The 25,648-nt window shown below is 46.7% G+C and overlaps 1 protein-coding gene across 1 annotated transcript in view; it reads right to left on the bottom strand.

Annotated features, from left to right (window-relative positions):
- Positions 1–25,648, bottom strand: part of GRID1 (glutamate ionotropic receptor delta type subunit 1) — a 704,191-nt gene that overhangs the window by 19,821 nt on the left and 658,722 nt on the right. Inside the window, exons 14-15 of the mRNA XM_024132152.3 lie at positions 8,789–8,955; positions 1,707–1,947 (exon numbers count right to left, since the gene is read on the bottom strand). Coding sequence (XP_023987920.1) covers positions 1,707–1,947; positions 8,789–8,955 — 408 coding nt within the window. The remainder of the gene's footprint in view (positions 1–1,706; positions 1,948–8,788; positions 8,956–25,648) is intronic.

Genomic DNA, 25,648 nt, shown 5'->3' on the forward strand with positions numbered 1-25,648 from the left:
AAAAAAAAAAAAAGAAAAAAAATGGTCAGAAGAACCTAGGAGCAAGACGGGAATAAAGATGCAGACCAACTAGAGAATAGACTTGAGGATATGGGGAGGGGGAAGGGTAAGCTGGGACAAAGTGAGAGAGTGGTATGGACATATATACACTACCAAACGTAAAATAGATAGCTAGTGGGAAACAGCCGCATAGCACAAGGAGATCAGCTCAGTGCTTTGTGACCACCTAGAGGGGTGGGATAGGGAGGGTGGGAGGGAGGGAGACGCAAGAGGGAAGAGATATGGGGACATATGTATATGTACAGCTGATGCACTTTGTTATAAAGCAGAAACTAACACACCATTGTAAAGCAATTATACTCCAATAAAGATGTTAAAAAAAAAAAAAAAAAGAAGAAGCTTGGGACAGGACCATTAACTGTTCCTGTCAGTGGGTTTTCCTCAAATCTCTTCCTTCCTCCTCTCATATGGCCCAGGGGTGACAGGAGACCCCTGAGTCTGTGGGAGGCTCCGGCCTTGCATGGCCTTACATGAAGGTATACAGATAGCATGAGAGGAAGATGGAGGTCCTCAGAATATTTCAGACATGCTGAGTCAAACAGCAAGCTCTTTCCAGCAAAATCTAAGCGTGATGACAGAGAGCTCACTGCCTGGTATGAATGGAGGGTCAGTCCTCACTCCCAGTCATGTCAGGGGCTCTGTTACAGACTGATGTTTGTGGCTGTGGTCAGCCAGCCTTTCTAGGCTGCAGAGATGGTGGCCATATGGGGATGCTGCCTCTTGAATGCTGGTTCTGGTCACTTTAGTGCTTCTTGTTTGAAATTTACCCCTGTTTGAAGCAGCATAATCTTTAAGTGGAGCTATGATTCAAGAATTAGCTGAGGTATATGTATCAGGTAGTGACAGCCCTACAGTGGAGTGGCTGGGCTTGTGCTACAGTGCCTGTGTGCAGGTTTCGACCAGGAGAGCATCATTACCAAATGACGCTCCTCGCCACCCTTCCCTAGAGGCATGGGCTCCAGGAGAACTTCATGAAGACTCTACAGACAAGAAAAAAAAAAATCGAGCTTGAAGATGAGCAAAACCCAAAGAGCAGGAAGTGTGAAGGGCAGAATCAGCTTGTAGTTGGTACCCACGGGGAAGGAAATGTGCCCGGAACCTAGAGTCAGAACAGAGCCACAGTGGTCCCTGTGCTGGGTGTGCCCGGAGGGACGTGGGCAAGGCTGGGCCCTGCAAAGAGGAGGAAGAGAGGGAGAATGGATGATGGGGGGCGGGGGCCGGTCCTCCCTCCCATGCTGGGAAAGCAGGGCCCATGACCCTTGATGAACCAAAGAGAACCAGGAAGGAATGCGGTTTCCTCTCTTACCCTAGAGCTGGTCTCTCCAGGTCAGGGTGGAGGCACATGGGCGGGGCAGGGTAGGGAAGGCGCTGTTCATGCTGTACCCGCTCTATAGATAAATACACGACTTTAGTGGCCATTGCTGGCGCCTTGGCACTAGCTCAAGCGTGAAAACATTCTTTACATTTGTTATCTGGCTTTCAAGGCAAAATAAAACAATGATACCATCCCCCCTATAAAACATTGCTGTCTCCAGACAAGTGGCTTGGGTAAATACTAACTGGAAGAAAACCGCCCGCCGAGTGGCCCAGGGGGACTCTCCTGCCTCTAGTCTGCAGAAAGGAGAAGTAGGGCCCAGGGCACGGACCTCTTTGGGGGTCTCCTGGTGGCACTGGTTGCTGTTCCACCATAACTCCAGGGCGGCCACCAGGCAGGCGAGGAGGAGGCCAATGGCCAAGATGCAGAAGACCCCGGCGAAGCTGTGCAGCTTGAGGGACTTGCCATCCGCATGGGCGCTGGCATGGCTGGTAAGGTCACAGCGGCCCGTGTGCGGCCACCACTTCTGCTTGAGCACATCCAGGTCCCCAGTGTCCTGAAGCTCCAGGATCCTGCAAGATACAATCCACATGAGCCACAGCCCTGGCCTCACTGACACAGCCATGGGGGCCCTGGCCCCTTCCCCACCATGCCAGCCCCTCCACAGACAATGCTGAACCATCATAGTGGCTCTCTGCCTCAGCTTTTCCCTCCCAATCCATTCTCCACTCTGCAGGCAAAGCACCCTTCTCAAAACACTCCTCAGATTTTGTCACTTTCCTCCTCAAAGCCTTGATGTCCTCTCCCACCCTGTCCCCACTGCCTGTGGATGAAGTCCAACAGCAAAGCACATAAGGACCCTTGACATGGGATCCTGGGGCAAGCTCTGAGGATAAAATCAGGAAATACAGAAATGCATGATGCAATCACTCAGACTGTGGACCCGCAGAAAGGCTTTCTTTCAAACGTCAATAACTATATCCTAAGTCTCTCCCACTAGGATTCATCAAATCATTCATTCATTCATTGATTTGAGGAGCATCTGCATTGTGCCAAGTATGATGTTCAACACTGCTGAGAGTATGGTCCAGAGCAGGGGTCCCCAACCCCTGGGCCATGGACCAGTAGTGGTCCGTGGCCTGTTAGGAACCCGGCCCCACAGCAGGAGGTTAGTGCCGGGTGAGTGAGTGAAGCTTCATCTGTATTTACAGCCGCTCCCCATCGCTCACATTACCGCCTGAGCTCTGCCTCCTGTCAGCATTATGGTGAGTCGTGTAATTATTTCATTATGTATTACAATGGAATAATAATAGAAATAAAGTGCACAATAAGTAATGCGCTTGAATCATCCCAAAACCATCCCTGCTGACCCTGGTCCATGGAAAACCTGTCTTCCAGGAAACTGGTCCCTGATGCCAAAAAGGTTGGGGAGTGCTGGTCTAGAGATACTTACCCGGATACTGAAACAATTAGAGCAATCAACGTGGAGTCAGAAGCTGTGATCAATACAACGAAATGAAAGTAGAAGTGCTAAGAAAGGCACTCATTGGGAGGGTGGCCTGGACTGGAGGGTGAGGGGAGACCTCATCAAGGGGGTGAAAGGTAAGCATAAAATAGCTCACAGGGGTTTAGCACACCTGTGTGCCAGGAAATCACCTAAGTGCTTGACAGTGTTTAATTCTCATGTCAACCCTTTGGGAAGGCCACTTCCATGGTCCCATTTTTATAGAGAAGGATATTGAGGCACAGAGAGGTGAAATATCTTGCCAAGGTCATTTTGTGGTTGGCAAGGACGGCATTCAACAAGGAAGAAGAAGAGCCTTCCTGAGACTAGAACCATGGTTGAAAGTCTTGTCTAGGGTGAGTGTATGAGAAGCTAAAATGTGGCAAGTGAGGCTGTAGATGGTGGGTGAGAAGGAGGAGGAGGATGTGAGTTGAAGTGAAAGAAACAGGCAGAGCCAAGAATGTGGGCTCTGAAAAGGTATGAGAGGGAGCCTGGCTTTTATCCTGCTCACAGAGGTGGGGCAACCCCCCCTGCTCCCGTATTCCCCAGGTCGGTGTCTGGATGGCAGTTCTCCTTTGTTGTAGTATTTCATGGACTCTTTCTGTAATCCAGGGGTCTGGACAGTGAACCCGTGGTAGCTGATGGCCCCCGGGCTCCTTACACCGAAGCTTTTTTATTTGTGGAGGCGGGACTCTTTTGGCCTGGTTCATGGTCATCTGTTCAGTTGACAACACCCACGGTGGCCTCTCTGAGCCCTCTGGGTATGCACAGTTTAAGAACAGTGGTTCTTGATGCTCAGGAGAAGCTCATGGCCAACTGGCCACTTGAGCAGACTCTGCCCTGGACCTGCATTGCAGGCCAGCTGTGACCACAGGCTGAAGCTGAGCTCAGTAACAATCATGGGCTGTGACTGTGGAGAGGGAGGGAGACAGCCCAGAGGGGGTGCCCTGTCCTGTCACCGTCTAGGGGCCAGCGTAGTGTGGCATCTCACCGGCTGGGTACAGCCTGGCTCTGTGCAAAGAATCTGCACCAATCCCAGCTGGGTGTCCTCGGACAAGTGACTCGCCCCTACTAAGCTTGGCTTGCTCATCATTGCAAGATTGACCCATGATTACCGCTAGCTGAGTAGATCCTTTGGATCTCCATGGCTTCCCCTGAGCAAGCACAGCGGCCGGCACAACTTGAGCCATCAATGGATATTTGTTGCATCGATAATGTACGAATGTATGAACTGAATCATGAAAACTAACCTGAACTAAAATGGCTGTGGTGAGATAATGAGATAATGTCGGCTAAGTGGCCAGGGCACAGGTCAGCACAAAAGACTTAGAATTCAGCTTGGTCACTGAGATAAAGGCATGATTTACACAGGCATTTGGGGTCGCGCTTGGTATGCCACAGGTCTCTTCTGTGGCACATGCCGTGATTAACTGGGCAGCTGCAGGGTCCCACTACCTCCAAGTGGCTCTGGACGTGTTAGGGAAGCTGCATGTCTGTATGTCCACTGGCTCATGCTGAGTGGCCGTTATGTAAGTGTCTACTGGCAGTTCCGAGTAGGCTGGGCCTCCTGGCAGTTACAGGAACCCCAGGGCTAGGTATGCAGGACCTCAGGGCCTTCAAGAGGGACTCGTGGTTAGGCTACTGGCTCACCATGGAGAAGCAGCAGAGTTTTTTATCTATTGTCACAGATTCTGCTCTGATGGACACCAGTCAAACCCAGACTCTGCCATCACACTAGCCATGTTAGGAAACCTCTCAACTTTAGCTTTTGTATCACTAAAATCTGAGATCATAACAAAAGGGAGAAAGGCTGGGACCTGGGACCCTTTCCCGGAGTGCTTGCACTTGTACCTGGACAAATGTCTGCTGGAGCAACAGAACACAAAGAAACTGTAACGGACTGAAAATAACTGCATGCATGTGCAGTCGGGGCAATTATGAAGAGTAAGATACAAAAGGGCCACAAACCAACTGCTTCTAAGTTTCAGGGAGCAAAAGCAGGGTACTGCACACGATCCCTGCACACAGCACCACCACGGGGGTGGGCAGACCACCTAAGCCAGCCCTCCAGCCAGACCCACCCATCCGCCCCCACCCTTACCCCATTTAAGGTACAAGCTTGCCCCCCTCCCCACCCTTGGGGAGTGAGCAAGGGACCTTTGTCTTGTTTCTGCTCCCTCCTGCTACAGCACGAGTCCCAGTAAAGCCTTGCCTGAATTCCTTGTCTGGCCTCTTATCAATTTCTATTGATTCAAGAGTCCAAGGACCCAGGTTGGTAACAAAAGCACCTACCTCACAGAATTATCACAACCAAATAAAAAGCGGGAACACATGGGACCACTCAGCTCAAGAGCTAGCCAGCAAGAAGAGCTCCATAAAGCTGGTCAGTATGGCACCACACTCTGGCGCCATACTGACCAGCAGCCCTATCCATCCAGTATTGACACAAGCTGCCTTTTATTGAGGACACAGTAGGGACTGATCATTTTACATTGTTTTAATCCTCACAATAGCCTGCAAAGTAGTTCTTATGTTTACAGATGGAAGCCCTGAGGCTCAGAATCTACATGGCTTGCCACCAGTTGCAATTAGCAAGCAGCGTAGCTGCTCTTCCGAGCTGGGTCACGCTGACCCAGGAGGCCATGCTCTCCCCAGAACACCAAGCTGCTAAGTGCAGTCAGCCTCCTCTCCGAGAGTCAGCTCCAGCCTAGGGGATGGTGAGACTCCAACAAGAGCCGGGCCAGAGGGCCAGATTCCCACTCTCTGCTCATTAACTGCAGGAGGCTTCATTCTGCTGATGCTTCCCTTCTTCCTGCTCCTTATAATTGTATGCATTTTTATGCCCAATATTATTCCAGGAAGAATGTAAGGCAATTTATAGGAAAACACAGAATAAAATAAAAACAAACAAGCCAGTCCAAAAGAAAATTTAAATATGTAAGCAACAGAGGAAACATAAAACAAGTCACGGGCACAAAATGACTCCTGCAATGAGGCTAAACTAATGCACACCATAATAATCTCTACTCCTGACTATGAGTAAGCCAGAACGATAATAGCCACTTCCTGAAGCCAGTTGTTCTATTTTCCAGACAGATATAATTGCAGGTGCTTTCCTTTAGTCAATAGTCGTGGAGGCTGCTACATAGTAGGTGCTCTATAAATGGCTATTAAGTTGCTAAACATTTGCTGAATGCCTACTCTGCATGCCATGGTCCATAAAAGGGCTATGGCACTCAACCGCAGTCCCCCCCACACACATACGTTGTAGCCTGAAGACCCAGTCCTCTGCCAAAACAAGGGAACATATCTGTGTTCAAGGAAATAACTTGAGTCCCTGGGACTCAGGAAAGGAAGGCTACAGCAGTTCCAGATTAAGACTGGGATCTGCTATTTACACAGGATTCTTTTTCTGTCAGTGGCACGGGGCATTGCTTCCTGGACCTGCCCCCTTCTTCCTCTCAGGCATGACCCAGTTAGGGGCAGCCCACAGTTCTGCATGCATCATATAATGGAGCCTCTTAAAGAACCGTTGGCGGCAGAAAGTCGGAAACCTGAAGCCTTGAGTGTTCTCCCCCAAGTAGGTACCCATGTGTCCAGGTAGGGGAGGTGGGGACGCTTCCAGCCCAGGAAAGGCTAAAACACAGACACCAATGACAATACTGCAGGAGGCCAGCACAGCCTACTGGGGACATTTACTTACAGTCATAGAGCATGTGGCCTTCTGATGAAAGCAAAGGGTAATTAATCACTTCCTGCCAGAATAACATAGAAACTGGACTAGCCACTTTCATTCATGTTCGTTGAAAGATCCAGCCAAGAACCAGGCTCTCTCCTCTCCCCAGTGTGTCAGTGTTCACTTCGGCAGACTTTCAGGGGATCTCTGAGCAGTTTGAGTGCACGGGGACCCTAAGCTTTCCACACGGGGGACCCTGTGCTTCTGTGAGCACTGTGTTGGGTGGGGCACATTAGCTGTCTCGGTGGTGCCGATGCTGCTGCGTTGGTCCCACAAGCTCCCTTACCATCTGTTACCAACCAGTGAGAGAGGTGCTCATAGGTTGATCGCCCGGGGAATGCCCTGAGCATCCTGTCTCAGAAAACCAAGTAGGGTAAACCTCAAGAACACCACTGTCTTATATACCCTGGAGAGAAGCCATCCCTTCTTCATGCCTTTAATCCGAGCAATTGATAAATCACTACCTCTCCTTCTCTTGGGTCATCCCTCTCTGCTCCAGGGAGCAAAGGGAGGCATGGAATGTATACTTGATTAAATTCTATAGAAAACCCCAAAGCCTCATTGAATTTAATTAGTTCTACCCCTCTTCCCAGTTTTGCAAACAAGCCACTGAATGAATGGGTTGCAGGCCCTCCTCCTAGGCCTCTCCCTGATGGGGTTTAGGCTCAGGTGCTCGTGATCAGAAGAGCCCCATCAACATCTGGGAGGAGGGAGGTGGTAGGGCTCAGAGATCCGATAGCAGCATGGGCACAGCACTGGGGCTCAGGGGGCCTGCCTTCTCCTCCCGACTCTGCCAGCAGCTGGCTGAGCTGCCCTCAGCACACATTACCCCCTCTGGGCTTCAGGATGTGAAACGAACGATCTTTAACAATTCTCACCCCTCCAGGTGGATGCTCCTCGTGCTGGAAAGCACGTGCTCATCAGGTAACAGGGCGCTGGCCCTAAGCCTCAGCGCATGCCGGCCTTTTCACCTGGACACTCCGCCACAGTCTGGATTCTGGTGGACCAAGGCAAAGCTCTAGTCCTGCTCCTTCACCCACCAGGATGTCACCCCACAGACATGGGCGAGTGGTGGGCTTAGACATCCTTGCGGACAAGAGCCCCTGTTAGCAGGCTGGCTGCTGGGAAAAGGCCACTGAGCTCACCCACGCTGTTCACCTCCATCCTCTCTGTGAGGCCAGGTAACCTGGGCAAGGACTAAGGTAAGTTCCTGTGGGGAAGCAAGAAACGGGGGTGGGACGATGAAAGACTATCTTCCTCAAGGAGGCCGACCAGGTGTCCAGACTGAGCACTTGGAAACTCAATCATGCCCAGGAGTCCAGAGAAGATCAAGTTCACAGGATGGACGTGCACCAGAAAATCACCTGGGAAGCTAAAGAGGCCAATGAAAACTAGACACACATATTCATTTCTGGTGGACAGGGTCCACGTGTCTTTGCTTAGGCCAGAACACTCCTGTCTACACAGTGTTTCCCCTCACTCTCCCCCAACACGCCCCATCGCTAGTATTAATTACCAGGAACTGATCCGGAAAGGATGGGGAGGAGGTGGGCAGTGAGGGTCAGGTCCCTGTCCTGCCCCAGCGGGCAGCATCTGCTCCCTCAGCCCCTGTGCAGGTGAATGTGGAGTCAATCTGCTTCTCTGGCCCCAGTTTTTCACGTCTCCACACTGACTCTTCCCACCCTGCATTTATCTTAAGAAGTTATTATTGGGCCCTTGCCAGATCCAGTGAATCTTTCATTTAATTTTAAATTACTAGGCCCGTCTGGCTAACTCCTACTCTACCTTCAGGCCTCAGGTGTCACCTCCTCTGGGAAGTCCTCCCTGGTCTTCTGGGTCTGGTCAGATGCCCTTCTTTGTCCTCCTCCACCCCCAGAATATCCTCTCTGTCTCACTGACTGCCCTGTGCTGACGTCGCCTCCTCACACCACAGCTCCCACTGAGACTATGCAGCTTCATGGGAAGGTTACACATACTTCCTCTTTTTTATCCCAGGACCTGGCACGGGACTAGTTGGGGACAGGGGTGGAGAGCAGCATGTACTGGTGCATAGTTGGCACTGAGGAAAACGTGATGAATAAACAAGTTTGTGTTGGCTCTCATCTCCTGAAGGCTGGTTAAACCCCAACTGGAGCACGGGGGCTGCCAGCGTGTTCTCAGTGACCGAGCCTACCTCTGAGAGAAGAGGTCCCTGTAGGGGCTGCCGTGCTGCAGGGCGATCCCATAGCCCTTGCTGCTAACGCTGTTGCCAGTGACAGTCACGGAGCAGTCGTCATCTGTCAGGGCTGCGTACTCCACCACGGCCACATCCCACAGAAAGGCGTAGCTCCCCTTCTTTGCCTGAAACACCAAAATCACCATGAAGTCAGGCAGACCTGGCCTCCCGTATTATTTTCGAGCAGTGAGGCCTCTCAGTGGTGGGATTTGAGGGACCCTTCTAAATGGTCCTCCTGCCCAACGAGCCGGCACAGCAAACTCTCCTATTTTCTGGTCTGCGGATTCCACCCCTGGTTGATGCCGTTCACTGTGGTTAGACATAGAAGGACGTGATGATGCATCTAGGAGGCCCCAGTGCTGCGCATCTCACAGAGAGGTGGGCGAGATGAGCTATATGGGGCCTCTGAGCTAGCCTCCTGGTCACAGTGGCATGGACCTGTTTCTCAGAGTAGTGAGCTCACCTTGGAGAGTGCAGAAAGTCTGACCCCAGGGAATTGAGATTTTCTGACCGGAGATTTAGGGGGATGCAGAATAGTATCCATTTAATATTTCTACTTAGAACTTGACTGAGCCCTGCTTAAGGCGAACATGGGAGACGGCCCTAGGATCAGTGCCCCTGAGTGGCTGCGACTTAATATCTAAGTCATGAACTTGCTATGCCTGGGGAAGAAGCCATTAAGGACAGGGTCCTGATTGTTATGGTGCCAAGCCAGGATTCTGCCACTTCCCTTTCACTGCCCACACAAGAGCGTGTACACACAAACACACATGCACATACATACGCATACACACATATATATGCGTACATGTGCACAAACACACGCACATGCATCTACATGGAGGAGGTTTCTGGTGTCAGTGTTTCTATATCCATGCGATGGTGGCAAATTATTCCATCAGAATTTGCCTGTGGCCACAGCTGAAGTCCCACTCCATCACACCCAACCATAGCAGACATTCAGTTCTCTCCTGAGCCATAATCCTGACTTGGCCTGGAGTTTAGGCACTCAGAAGTAATGTGAGCTGCTTTGATTTTTGGAAGAAGATGCAAACTAGACATTGTCACTCGGCCAGCTTAAAATAGAGCATGGTGTTCTTAATGCAGCCAAGAGCCTGGTTTTAATTCTCTAGTGAACATACAGACACCTCATGCTTTATTCTCTCCTACCACAGCTCACACTAGATGCTGGAGGACCCCAGTCTGGGGCAGTGGCAGGGCTGAAACATCACAGGTAACAACAAGCCAAGCTGGCAAGCTACAAGCTTTGTGGCACTGTCAGCAGGGGTGTTATTCCCTTTTCCTGCCTTTATTCAGTTGTCTTTGTGTGTCCACTGAGAATCTCCGGAGAATACCATAGCTGCTTAGATGAAGCTCATCAGGATATTGCTTCTTTTTGGACCCTAGGTGCCCATGGGCCAAGCTGGCTTATTTTCTCATCAGGAGTTTTCCATCCGAAGGATTTGTGGGTAGAGCACAGCCTCCCCACGCCAGGAATAGACTGCTCCTAGCCATTCACGCAATTTTACCCGACGACCTTGTAAGAAATGACATAGACCATACCACCCATTGACATTCACCTCGGGGAACAATGCAAATATTACCTCAGAGCCTCTTTCCTTGGCCAAGTCAATTTCAGGAGTCCCTAAAGGGCGTTGACCCAGGTTGCAAAATTACACTCATCTCTCTCCCTCCACATGGTAAGATAACAGTCTTTGAAATTTTTTCCTGCTGGCAAACACGTTTTCTCATGAAAAGATATAAATTTTCCACCTCTTAGTAACCGAGTTTCTCAGCAAAATGTTGACTTATGACCTAATATCTGGCTTCTGTCCGACTCTGGAGCATTTCATACCCGTGCTTGCAATTCAACATGACAATCAGACATTGTTATTTGCACAATTTCAAAAGGGCATGTCATGTTGAAGAAAGAATTAAGATCAACTTCATTCCTACGTTTCAAGCGATGTTCCAAGAAGGAGAAAGAAATAAGCTGGCCCACCTCGAGTGGAAACTGGCTCTGACAAAAGCCTGGCATGGCCATTTTAATGGGGCACTTGGATCCATCAAGCCACAGGCATCTGTGGCTCCAGTTTGGGCTAAGTGACAGGTGAGCACAGATCCATGAAGGAAGCTGCATTTATAGTCCCGCTGCCTAAGCTGAGAAGGCAGAAAACATATGGAAGGCATGCTGGCAATGTCTCAGCTGCAAATCCCTGCTAACCAGGAAGGCAGTCAGGAAAAGAGGAGAAAATAGAAGTTCTCCTTCCTGAGTTGCTGCATGACCCCAGACACTCAATCTCCTTATTTGTAAACAGGGACTACATTTACTACCATAGTTCTTATGTTTGCTTCAAGAAGCATGCGGCTGGTCCCTAATCTACCTGACGATGCCAGAACAGGGAAGACCTGGAGAGGCTGGCTGATATGCCACCTCTTACATGTGGGCTAACTCAGAAACTGCAATTGCAATGGAGCTCTAGCCTTATAAAATACTCCCCATCCCCAACATCCCTTCCTCACTTCCTCAGCATCCCACGGCTTCCTGGGTCCTCTTCTCTTAGCCTCATGCTGAGTAAAATGCACCACCAAAACCTTCCCTGGGCTTCCCAAGTTCATCAGTTTCCAGCACAACTTCCTGGACCTTATAGATGTCTCCCCAATCTTCCTGGTATGTCGCAGCCCCTGTATGAGACAGAAAGCTTCTTAGGTAGGACCATACTCTCAGGAACACTTCAGATGCCAGTATCAGAAGCCCAAACATGCCATCCACCATGGCTATACCCCCTCTATATAGACCCTCTTCTTGCTCCAGGCAGAATGAATGCCCCATAACCTCCCCACAGTTATAACTCTTCTTTATAGGATCAGAACCAATTTTCCATGCAGCCCCTAATAATTATATGTCCACCTTCTTTTTTTTTTTTTTTTTTTTTTTTTGCCATACGCGGGCCTCTCTCACTGCTGTGGCCTTTCCCGTTGCGGAGCACAGGCTCCGGACGCACAGGCTCAGCGGCCATGGCTCATGGGCCTAGCCACTCCGCGGCATGTGGGATCTTCCCGGACCGGGGCACGAACCCGTGTCCCCTGCATCGGCAGGCGGACTCTCAACCACTGCGCCACCAGGGAAGCCCAACTCTTCCTTATAGGATCAGAACCAATTTTCCATGCAGCCCCTAATAATTATGTGTCCACCTTCTTATTCTGTGCTGCTTATCCAAAAGTTCTGGCTTCTCCATATGTGGGGGATGCCAGATACATCAAAAATCTGCCTCCAAGAGATCCAAGAATTTCCTCTCTTCCTCTCCCTTCCTGTCATAGGCTCATCCTCTGCCTTTCTTGAGTCTGAGCATCTCTCCCATTTTGTTCTTGGTCCAGCTCCTTCCTCTGTAGCTCAGCCTCTTGCCTCGTCTCTACTTCCATTGAGAAGGCATTTCTACGCCTCTCCCTCTACCCTCTGCCCCCTCAACTCTATGCCAGAGATCTCGCGCACTTTGGGACATCTGTCATTTCCTATTTATATTAACTACTTCTTTTTGCTGAGGATTTTTTTCCAGTCTCTTGGGAAGACAGACTATTGGCAGGAATCTAGCCTCTTCTCAACTGTGGGCCATTGGCTGCTCCTCACAGAGAAAGAAGGGTGAACCAGACACCTTCCTGCAGGAAACTGGGAATGCTTTGGCTAAATGGCACAACAGAGCTCTAGAGTGGCTATTTTGCCACAGTTCATACCAACTCATCCTTTCTTATGTCTCCCAGTCCTGTCCTTTCCCTACTTCCCAGGGGGCTGAGGGGAGTTAAGGAGGATGTTATGTGAGATCAGGAGCAATAGGCAGTGAGCTGTTTACAAATAGATTATTGACGTTTATTTCATAAAGTCTAAAAGATGAAAGTGGTACCATAGATTTGTGTTCTGCATTAAAACAAAACAAGAACAAATACTGGATTTCACCTCTTTAATGAGTTAAATTACCTTGATCTGGCTGGCCCATTTATAATATTAAATGTATTCCTAACTTCTAATCATTGACTTACTATGCATCAATGCCTTGGAATGCAGCTGTTGGAAAGTTAGGCTGGAGACAAGGCTGGTAGATTCAGCCAAGCCTTCCCCAAGTCTTTGGCTCTGTGCAGAAGGCTCTATGCAGAAGGTGGACACAGTGACCCAGAGAGTCCTTCAGAGCTGGCTCTGGGGTCCTGGGACTCCAGCCCAAAATACTTCCAGGAGCTATGAAGGCATTTTTAGCTCATCTAAGACAGCGGAGGTTTGACAGTTAACATAGCCTAGGGATATAATTTCCCACTTCCACAGTTTGTTTGTTTTTAATTGATCATATCCAGTGTTATTGAGGTTGTGACAAAGTGGGTGTGATCCTTCGTGGCCATAGCCATCACAGAATGACACAACACTTCGGAAAGTAATGCAGCATCCATAACATGAACATCTAAAACTGCTCATATCCTTTGCCCTAGCAAATTAAGAATTTAACCTAAAAAGTAAACCAAACGTATCTGTGTATCTTAATGACATGACAGGCATTTTAAATCTAATGTTGACTATAAAGTAAGCATGGGACAGTTTAAATATTTAATTTAGGGAAATAATTTAATAAATTATGGTTCACTAATACAATATGGTTTTATGCAACCGATAGTAATTATAAAGACTATGCAGAAACATAGAAATGTATATATACATATTATATATATATGTATATATACATAGAAATATATACATATTATATATGTAAATTAGTAGAAAACAATGGGATGGATACACTATTATTACTGTTCTGTATACATGTGAAATGTAATACGCCAAAAGATGAACAGGAATATTACATAATGGAGTGGGATTAGTGATGATTCTTAGGACAAGGTGATTAAAATATTTTCTTTAATCTTGTTACACAGTCTATGCTATCACACACTACATAGGTACCAGATCCGATCTCTGTACCAGATTCAATCTCCATTGCGTTGTGTGCTCTTGGCTCCTAAAGGCGCCTTTGCCCATCAATAGAGCACAAAGGTCTGTCAGAGCTCTCCGGTTTCCCAGGGCACTGGCTCCCTGAACACTACTCAGACACCTGGGAAAGTCTCCCTTACATCCCTGGCCTGCATCTAAACATGTGGTTTCATTTCACCCTCTCCTTTTCCTTAAAAAAAAAAAAAAAAAAGAAAAAAAGAAAGAAAAGAAAAGGCATTTGGTTCACACATAAAAGAAGAGATGTGAGGACTTTGGGGAAAGGAGGAAAGAACAGCTTTGACATATCACATAAAATGTCAAAGAAAATGTCTAGTTGGCATCTCAGTATGCCAGGAGAGCAGCAGGTAGACAGACCACTCCTAGTTTGTCTCCCAGGAAGCATCTTAGCAAACAGAAGCCAAGCCCATTCCTGAGGCCCACTTCCTCCCAAGTCCACCCACATGCTGGTGCACTGCTACAAATGGAAAGGGATTGAGACCACGGGGCTGTCTGACCCCAGTGCTTAGAGCATCCTCCCTAACATTTGGGGGAACATGATGAGCCTACTTTGCTAGAGGAAGGCTGGGCACCATAAACAGAGTCACAAGTGAGCTGGGATATTGGATGGCTCATCGCCGTTGCTCCACACTGGTAATAAAATGAGATTGCATTGCCCTTCATTGCACCACTGATATGGCCCTTCCCAGAACTCACTTGGAGCACAAACTTTCCAAGACAACAGCCTTGGAGGCAAGAACTTCATAATGCTCTTCTACTCCATCCTAACTGCTTTTGGAAACGGACAAGCAACCACGCTATCCCCCCAAACAAGAATGCAGGTACTACAAACATCAAACACAAATACTATCAGAAAAGAAGTGCTAAAGGAAATCAGGTGTCTGCATTGCCAGGTACAGGGTAGGTGTGAAATACCTGCTGGATGCTGGGTTGTCAGATCCATGATTCCTTTTCTATCCATGGTATAATTCTGAGGGGCTGAACATTAACCCCATTTTACAGATGAAGAAACTGAGACTCAGAAAAATAAAGTGACTTGTCCCAAATAAACCCAGATAGTGAGTAGTGGAGCCAGGTCAATCTGGAGAAAGACAGTCATTGCCATTCCCATGGGTTCTATCACCAACAGCATTCCCCTGGGAAGTGCTCAGAGGGTAAGGGCACCATAGCAGTTTCCCCAGCCCTCCCTTCATGAGTCCAAGCACGGCAGAGGGGAGAGCACAGGTTTCTTTGGCTCCAGTGACTGTCCTCCTCCAGCTTTAAGAGGTGGTTCGTGGAACAGCTGAAATGCGGGGAGAGGGAGGACACAGGGGCCTGCGCTGTCTGTGGATGGGGATGTTAGGGTATCAGGGACACCTTGGAAACCTGATGCAGCCTCATGGGCATCAACCATCCAATGACACGCTCATTGTCTCTCCTTGCATCCACCCTTCACCCCAACAAAGCAGAGCTCGGCATCCCAAATCTTAGCTCCTACGCTCATGTTCACAAAATGGCCACACATCACCACAGGTATCCTGAATCCCGGCTACAGTGATACATTATTATGCACTACGCCAAATCAAAAGATGCAACAGTAAGACCCAGACTATCTATGGAGAAAAGGACAATTCTACAGTCTGCTGGTAGGAGTGTGTGCTGGCATGATATTTCTGGAATGGCAGTTTGGTGGGGAGCATCGAATGCTTTTAAAATGTGCATATGTAGCAATTCTACCCTTAGGAATTCATTCTAAGGAATTATTCCCTTTCAGAGAAGATGTTTGTACAAAGATTCTCAGGGCAATATTGTTTAAACTAGCAAGAATTGGAAACCATCTAAATGCTCGACAATTGAGAATCAGCTAGGTAAATGATGTATTAGATGATGGACTATTATGTTACCGCTACTATGGTGTTTTAAAAGAGCATTCCCTGTGAAGGGAAACAACTGTCCATGATGAAGAAGAGCCAGCCTGGGTTCTGGACTCCAACCGTATAGATACGAATCCCAACTCCACTGCTTGCTGTGTGAGTGCCGACAAGATGCTTAACATCTCTGAACCTCAGTTCCCCTGGATGTAAAATGGTCCATACTTCAGAGAGTTCTGATGACGATTAAATCCCTCAGTAAATGTAACATGCTTAGGGTTTTGCCTGGCATGTGGTGAGCACTAAATAAATGATAACCAGTATTATACTGTTTAGTGAAAAAGAACCTGTTACAAGAGAGCATTTACATTGTGATATCTTTTAAAAATTATTATGCAAGAACTTTATGAAGAATCAAAACCAAGTACCAAATACTATCTTTGGGTGATGCCATCATGGGTGACTTCTGCTGGTTTCTTTCAGTCTCCTGGGCCCCGATGTTTTCTGCAACTCAGCAAGCATTTCTTCTGTGACTGCAGCTGCCCAGGAGGGTAGTTTTAGTGATTCAGCCTCCTTCACAGACCACAGTGTAGTGAAAAGAGCAGGATTCTGAACGAAGACAGACACACTGCCACATTCCAGCTCTCTGCTGAACCTATAGACTTGGGGCTTGAAATGAACCTATATAGACTTGGGGCTTGAGGATGAAATTACAGGACAATGCACTGTGCCTGGCACACAGTGAGGACCCAACACAAGTTCCTTCTTCTCTGTCTGGCATTCCCCAGCTCGATTCAGAAGATCAATACCTCAGCTGTCATTGAAACATCTTTCCTCCTACCCACCCCCTCCTGCCAACCATTCCTCCACCTTGACCAAGTCAGCAACATGCTGTGTGTGTGGGGTGTGTGTGTGTGAGTGTGTGTACGCGTGTGCCCATGAGGATGTCTGTGCATGAATGCATGCATGTGTGGAAGTGTGTGTGTGTGCACGTGTGAGTGTGTGTGTGTGTGTGTGTGAGCACCACAGCCCCCAGGGAAGCAGAAGAGAGGTAAACTCAGGTACGAAGCACCTGGAGACCACACGAGGTTCAGGAAAAGGAGACCTTCAGCTGGAAAGAAGGAGCCTACATCTCTTCGGTCACTCAGAACAGTAGAAAGAGGCTTCCAAAATGATGTGAAAATGTAAGGCAGACAATCAACAGGACCCTCGGAAGTGTTCACACGCCCTCCTCAGCAGGTTGTAAGGAAACCTGCCAAGCGAGGAGCGAAAGAGAATGACCCTTCACCTTGATCAGCCCCTGGACCAGCACAAGCACGCAAAGCCAGGTGGGCTCAGTGGGCGGGGCGACGGCTGCTGGGCTCTCCCACGGTTAGTGCAACAGCTGCTTTCCTGAAGCGTCCACAGCGTACAAAATCAATTTGGCTCCTGGCTTCAGAACAGAGTGAACAAGATGGAGCTGACAATGAGATAACCCAACTAAAGGGGTGGCAAGGACATCTGGTAGGGGGATGTCGTGTGTGTGTGTGTGTGTGTGTGTGTGTGTGTGTGTGTGTGTGTGTGTGTGTGTGTGTGTGTGTGTGTGTGTGTGTGTATGGCCATGAGCACAGGCCTGAGTCCTGAAGTTTTGTCATGGTGGTTGGTCCCAGGGAGGCCGCCCATTACCTGGGCAAGAGGACAGAGATGATAGAGACACCCCAAGGCTACAGCAGCAGAGAACAGTTCCTGATGGCCAGGCAGTAGGTCTGCAAAACTACTTCTGCAAATGATTACCTGCCCTATCCTGGTACTCCTGTGTCCTAGAGGAACAGAGTCAACAGTGAGAAGCAGAGCAAGTGGTACAGAGCGGCAAGTCATTTTTCAGGCCACCAATGCCATTACCTTCTCTTTGATTAATTTCCTTTACAGAATCTTCAACTTCATTTTCATAGAAAGTATGGCAAGTTATGTGGGTTGAGAGCTAGGGCCTGGAGACGGGGAGACCAGGTCTTCCCCTAGTGTCCTTAGCCAGCCACCTGAACCCTCTGAGCCTGAGTAACCTCTTCTAGAAGACAGGAGTAGTGAGCCCCGCCCACCGCTTAGGCTCATCACAGGAAGAGACAACACAGAAAGTGTCTGATGCATTGAAGGAACTCAAACAATAAGACACTATCCTTATGATCATGATAATCATCACCGGCATCATCCTTATAGCTTTAAGTTCAGATCCTAATTGAAATGCAGTTGCCTTGGGGAAAATAACACTTGAAATTGTCCTCAGTCATCCAGCCTGGTAATTTAGAAAGTCTATTAGACGGGGTCACAGTCTTGGCCCAGTTACTGACTCACTACTGATTAGTAAAAATGGAAGATGAGCCCAGACAGTTCTTAAGATCTTCTCCAGCTTTAACATCCTCCAAGTTTATAATATAGACCAGTTGTTCTCAAAGAATGTTCCCTAGACCAGCAGCCTCAGCATCACTGGAGAAACAGGAATTCTCAGGCTCTATTCCAGACCCAGTGAAAAGAAGACCCTGGGAGTGGAGCCCAACAATCTGTCTTAATAATCTCTCCAGGTGCCCCTGATGTGTGCTAAAGTTGGGATTCAATGATAGAGACCTCTCTGTCAATGAACTTCTGATCTTCTCTTCAGAGTAGGTTTAGGAAGGAAAAGAGTATTACGGCTCTAGGATCTTGAGTTGGGGCAGCAGATGGAGGAGGGAATAGCATAGGGTTGAGACCAGGGCTATTGAAAACAAACATTAAAGGAAAGTCACACTTTACATCTTCTTCCTGAATGTCACTCTACTTGGTGATTTCCCATCCATTCTCCTATTAGAAAGTTCAGGCTGAACTTCCACAGTACAAACTGTGTCCATTTTCCAAGGAAATGGAGACTCAAAAAGAACTTTGCCCAAGACCCCAGAAGCAGCTATTCCAGCAGAGCTTGAATGTCTCCCCAGGTCTCCTTGACTGCAAATGGCCTTTCCTTCTCCCACATCAAAAGTTCAACATCAGTAGCCCCGAAGAGCCACACAGAGCTCCCTGAGCAGCTGGCTGTTATCACACTGCCAGATTCTGGACAAGCTTTGCTAATGATGTCTGCCTCCAGCACCTGACCTTATGGAGGCTTCATAGCTGCTTTCCCTTTTAGAGCCTCTGGCACTCTGGGGAGAAAGAATCTTATTTAGTGAACCAAGTATTGTCTCAGTGGGAGAAGCTTTCTCACATCTCCAAGGGAGAAGAAGCTGGTTTGGTACAATGGAAAAAAGAAAAGCCCTAATTTGGAAGAATCAATGGCTCCTTCCTCCAAAGTCTGAAACTGTACACCGTCAGCAAAGCTAGGGGCCACAAACAACCTTCTCAGCAGGGCAAAGGGACACACTGATTTTCAATGATTTGTCAAAACTTTAAATTGTCCAAAGACCATGATAAACAACAACCTAATCTGAGTTATTCCATGGGAAAGATTAAGAATGACCTAAAAAAAAGGGTAATTTGGTTTGCTTATATACAAGATAGATTAGGAAGAGACAAGAATACAGAATGAGAAATACCCATGTAGGAAAGGGAAGCAACCTAAGAATACATGAACCCAGGAATCACAGAGGACAGGCACCCATGTGGTCAAACATTCCATGAAGAAGCACAGGGATAGGGCTTCGCAGATACTCCCAGCACACGTGCACATGCGCGTGCACACACACACACACACACACACACACACACACACACACACGCCCACACGGAAGGATGTGAGCCCCTTGGCCATGCGTGTCCTTTTCACCGCCCTAGCATGATGTCTGGCCTACGGTTGGTGCTGAATAAATATGTGTAAAGTGATGAATGCAGAAGTGAAGTGCTGAATACTAGAATGTGAGAAGCCTGAGGACTTGAATCAAAGCACGCTGGGCTGGCTACGTCCTGTTTGCCCCTCCAAGTCTGCCTTCCACCCTTTTCCATCCTGTGCTCTCCTCCAGAGTCTGATTTCATGGATAGTATCAATGGTTACCTTTGGTCTCTGGCTAAGAGTCACTTCCTTAGATTCAGGAATAAATCAAATACTGATACTATTAAAACAACAATCATACCAATAAGCACTATTCATTCCAGCGTATGTTCTCAAACTTGAGAGGGAATGAGAAACCCCTGGAGGGCATGTTCAAATACAGATGATTAACCTCTCCCCAACTTCCCTCCTCCAGCTTCTGATTCATTAGGTCTAAAGTAGGGCCCACAAGTTTCATTTCTAACATGTTCCTGGATGATGCTGATGCTACTGGTCCAGAGACCAGCCCTGGACAACTACTGTGTTAAAATACACTCTACAAGGCATTGCACGCACCCATTCACATCACCTCTACTCTTTACAATAAATCTGAGAAGACCCGGTATGATTATTCCTATTTTTCAGATGAGATAACTTTGTTCAGGAGTAAAGTGTTTTCTTTTAATACATCTTTATCGGAGTATAATTGCTTCACAATGCTGTGTTAGTTTCTGTTGTACAACAAAGTGAATCAGCCTTGCCCAAGATCTCACCTCTGGCACAAGATGGGTACAAGAATCAAACCCAATTCTTTTTTTTTTAACTTTTTATTTTACATTGGAGTAGAGTTGATTAACAATGCTGTGTTAGTTTCAGGTGTACAGCAAAGTGATTCAGTTATACATGTACATGTATCTATTTTTTTTTTTCAAATTCTTTTCCCATTTAGGTTGTTACATAATATTGAGCAGAGTTCTCCGTGCTATATGGTAGGTCCTTCTTGGTTATCCATTTTAAATATAGCATGTCAATCCCAAACTCCCTAACTATCCCTCCCCGCTGCCCCTACCCCCCCTCCCTGGTAACCATAAGTTCATTCTCTAAGTCTGTGAGTCTGTTTCTCAAACCCAATTCTTGTTAACTCAAATCCCACGCTTTAGTCACTACACTATGTGGCCTTAACTGAGCACTTGACTCCGTTGAGACAAAGTTCAAGTGAGACTCATGAAACTGCACCCTGAGGCCAGTGTAGCTTTGCCATCTGCAACCAGATCCTCTCAGTGTTTCTTTAGCCATAAAGGGTTGTTGGAAACTGGCAACCTGGACTATGCAGGAAAGAGAAAGAAGCAGTAAAGTTGCATGTGATCACGATTCATATTAAAGACTGTCCCTTAATGTGTTCAGAGACCATCCCTGTGGGGCTTATGTTGAAGAGCCTCATTTTCTAATCCCATTTGTAGCTAAGGATTCCTTTATGGCCTTTGCTAAAATGTCAGCCTTGAGAGAGAGAGAAAGAGTTCTCACAATAGCCTTTCACTCTTTGAGGAGCCACAAAAGAGGTCATGTCCTGATCCAGATGGACTCCCATCCCTCACAGAACCAGTTCTGAGCTCTACCTGTCAGGACGTACAGCTCTGTAAAGTCAAAGAAGCTGAAAGATGCGCCACTAGAGGGGCCTGCAGGGTCACGGCCCTGACAGAAGCCCACCTCATGGTCCAGGGATGCTGAACACTCACTCGAAAGTGTAGTGATGCCTACTCATCACTTCCCGACATAACCAACTGAGGTCTGAGATCCGAGCTGCATCGATAGGTTCAAAACCTTTCAATGCGAAGATTCTTAAAATATTAGAAATACCAAATTTCACTGCTGAGCATTTTCTTTACCAGGCTCCTCACCATTCCTGTTTCCTTTATCTGACCCTTAGGAGGCGTGCTTTTCTGAGCTCTTACTGTACTTATAACTCTTCCTGATTTGAGTTAATCCACCTCTCATCTCTCTCTCTCTCTCTCTCTGCTTCTCTGCCTTTGTCCACCTGTTTGTGTGTGTGTGTTTTACACACACACGTGGTAAAATTTTTAAATGTAGGGTTCAAAGCCAATCTTAATACCTCTATGTTGGAGAGTAAAGGGACTCTTTATTAGAGGTTCCCATCCCAGTGGAAACAACTACTTATACCCAAATAGGTTTTTTTGTTGTTTTTAAAATTGAGGTATAGTTGATTTGCAATATCGTGTTAGTTTCGGGTGTACAGCATAGTGACTTTGTTTTTTGTTTGGTTTTTGAAGATTATATTCCATTATAGGTTACTACAAGATATTGGGTATCATTCCCTGTGCTATACAGTAAATCCTTGCTGCTTATGTATTTTATGTATAGTAGTTTGTGTCTGTTAATCCCATACTCTTAATTTGTCCCTCCCTGACTCCCTCTCCCCTTTGGCAACCATATGTTTGTTTACGTCTGTGACTCTGTTTCTGTTTTGTATATACATTCATTTGTATAGTTTCTTACATACCACATATAAGTGGTATCATACAGTACTTGTCTCTCTCTGACTTATTTCACTAAGCGTAATATTCTCTAGGTCCCTCCATGTTGCTACAATTGGCAATATTTCATTTTTTATAGCTGAGTAATATTCCATTATATATATCTATATATCTCTATATATATCTCACATCGTCTTAAACAGTCATCTGTCGATGGGCACTCAGGTTGATTCCATGTCTTGACTAGTGTAAATACTGCTGCTATGAACACTGGGATGCATGCATCTCTTCAACTTAGAGTTTTCGTTTTTTCTGGGTATATACTCAGGGGTGAAATTTCTGGATCATATGGTAGTGCTAATTTTAGTTTTAAAGAAACATGCATACTGTTTTCCATAGTGACGGCACCAATTTACATTCCCACCAACAGTGTTCAAGGGTTCCTTTTTCTCTTCATCCTCTTCAATATTTCTCACTTGTAGACTTTTTGATGATGGCCATTTTGACAGCTGTGAGGTGACATCTTATTGTTTTGATTAGCATTTCTCTAATAATTAGCAATGTTAAGCATCTTTTCATGTGCCTACTGGCCATCTGCATGTCTTCTTTGGAAAAAATGTCTATTTAGATCTTCTGCCCATTTTTTGATTGGGTTGTTTGTTTTTTAAATATTGAGTTGTATGAGCTGTTTGTATATTTTGGATCTTAATCCCTTGTCAGTCACAAATATTTTCTTATTGATGGTGACAATGATGATGGTGATAGTAATAATAATAAACACATGGATGGTAGAAAGAGTGCGATAATCTTCAGGCAAATTGTTTAACCACTCTGAGTTTTACATTCCTTATTTTCAAAATGGAAATATCACAAAACGCCCTCAATGGTAAAGATAAAGTGTATGAACACAATAGCACGCATAATAATTTCTTAATAAATGTTATTTACCTTCCCCTCTTTCTCCCTGCTTGTTCCTGGATAAACAACATTATACCAACAAAATGGAAATAAAAATAAGCTAAACAGGGCTTCCCTGGTGGCACGGTGGTTGAGAATCCACCTGCAGATGCAGTGGATGTGGGTTCGTGCCCCGGTCCGGGAGGATCCCACATGCTGCGGAGTGGCTAGGCCCGTGAGCCATGGTCGCTGAGCCTGTGCTCCGCAACGGGAGAGGCCACAGCAGTGAGAGGCCCGCGTACCAAAAAAAAAAATAAGCTAAACAAAAACTGCCAACGATCTGACTGACACAATAAATCAAAACTGTTCTCACCAGCTACTGCTTCTTGATTTTAATGTAATCAAAGAACAAAACAATTCAGTTCAAAATACAAAAACTTAAGTCATAAAACCCAAAGCCATAATACTCAGTGGAACAAATAGAATGGAATCAGCCCACAATTATAGACAGCACTAAGGTGAAGTGTATCAGACTTGGGTAAAAAGCAAATTATGGGGCAGAGGAAATCTGAAGAATAAAATCAGATTTAAGGGAAGTGAACGTCCTCCCACGCTTCTAATGAGGAGTCAAAAAGAGAAAAACAAATACCGTATGCTAACACATATATATGGAATCTAAGAAAAAAAAAAAAAGGTCATGAAGAACCTAGGGGTAAGACGGGAATAAAGACACAGACCTACTAGAGAATGGACTTGAGGATATGGGGAGGGGGAAGGGTAAGCTGTGACAAAGTGAGAGAGTGGCATGGACATATATACACTACCAAACGTAAAATAGATAGCTAGTGGGAAGCAGCCGCATAGCACAGGGAGATCAGCTCGGTGCTTTGTGACCACCTAGAGGGGTGGGATAGGGAGGGAGGGAGGGTGGGAAGGAGGGAGATGCAAGAGGGAAGAGATATGGGAACATATGTATATGTATAATACTCCAATAAAGATGTTAAAAAAAAAAGAAAATAATCAAAGTTAGCATGATGGCACAGATATTGGCTTGATTCCAAAGCTTACCCTACCAAATTATAAAAATCGCAAAAGAAAGTAATTGAAGAATTCATAACAAGATTTGCTTGGCAATGCTCAAAACCCAAAGCAAAGTAATTTAATAAGGGGGGCACAGTGGGGGCTTTCCTTGACCTTAGCACTGTATTATCCCAAACCAATCATCATCAAACAAAATTAAGCTGTAGGGCATTATGAAGGGACCAATGTAGTCAACTGCACGGAAACCTGCTCCAGGAGACTGACTAAGCCCCCTGCCCTCCGCGCCCTTCCTCATCCTTTCTTGCCCCCTCTGCAACTAGATTCCAGCAACCCTGCCCATTCTTCTTGAAGAAAGATGCACATGGATGCATTTCTGAATACTCTCATTTCTTACTCACTGAACATTTATTTTGTTTGATTTTTGAAAGGATAAAAGGTTTTGGATGTCCATGTTCATTGCCCTGTGCCCACCTCTGCTCTAGGCCCTGGGGACAAACAAATGAATAAGAGACAGGCCCAACACTATGGAGGCTCAGAGTCTAGTCAGGATGTGACAGAGCAGGGCACTGAGGATGGGGGCGACATCTGATGAATCTGTACTCTGGGATGCACAGGGTGTTAAGGGAGCCCCTGGCCCTGCCCTGAGAAACAAGAAGCTCCAGCAGGGGGTCAGGAAGAGTGGAGCTTCTGCTGAGGCTGGAGAGATAATCAAGAATCATCCTGGCCAACAAAGAAAAGGCAGGCTTTCCAAGCAGTACGTACCCAGGTGTATAAAGGTGAGGAGAGGGGAAGGAACTGCTCAGGTTACCTGTGATGAAAACACTAGGTAAGTGGCAGCAGGAGCTGAGGCTTCATTTTGATCATATGCATCTCTTCCAGTTTTGCACAGTGTCACCAGGTAATGACACAGGCGCTGGAGTGAGAAAAATACTGAGTTCAAACCCTGGGTCCGATATTGACTCAAGCTTGATTTTCAGCAAGTCCCTTGCCCTCCTTAAACTCTAGTTTCCTAATTAATAAACAAGTTGTCTAGAAGCACAGTTGGGCTAATTAATGCACGGGAGAAACTTATCCCCACCCCTGATCCATCCGAGGGCTCTCTAACAGTAGACGTTGCGATTAAATTAACCTCCTGATTGTCCAAACACTGATGCAAGGCCCCAAAGGAAGGAAGGAAAACTCTGGGCAAAGTAACACAAATCTTTTACTTTTGAAATAACATACTGTCCCAAACCAGCCTTCATCTTCACTTCGACCTTACACCAAGTCTAACTCAATTTTATCAGGAAAGTATCAAGCCCACTCTTAAATATTAACTGAGCTCACCACTAGTAAATGAACTGACTAATGAAAGAATGAATGAATAAAAACCCATATATTTCAAACATCAAATCACTGCATAAATACACATTTGAGGAAGAGGTTGTTAGGTGCATCAATTTTATTATTAAACAAAGGTAGGTGTCTAAACATGATCTTATTCAGTTTCCTCAAACTGCCAAAATTCATGAATTTTGCCTAATGTAGGCCAAGGAAAAAGTGAGTTGAAAAGAAAGAGATTTCTTCTCCACTCCAGTCCCCGGAATAATAAAGCAAATAAAGTCAAAATTCATATGTACCGGGCTTCCCTGGTGGCGCAGTGGTTGAGAGTCCGCCTGCCGATGCAGGGGACACGGGTTCGTGCCCCGGTCCGGGAAGATCCCACATGCCACAGAGCGGCTGGGCCCGTGAGCCATGGCCACTGAGCCTGCGCATCCGGAGCCTGTGCTCCGCAACGGGCGAGGCCACAACAGTGAGAGGCCC

Source organism: Physeter macrocephalus, chromosome 20 (assembly GCF_002837175.3).
Source record: "Physeter macrocephalus isolate SW-GA chromosome 20, ASM283717v5, whole genome shotgun sequence".
Taxonomy (NCBI): domain Eukaryota; kingdom Metazoa; phylum Chordata; class Mammalia; order Artiodactyla; family Physeteridae; genus Physeter; species Physeter macrocephalus.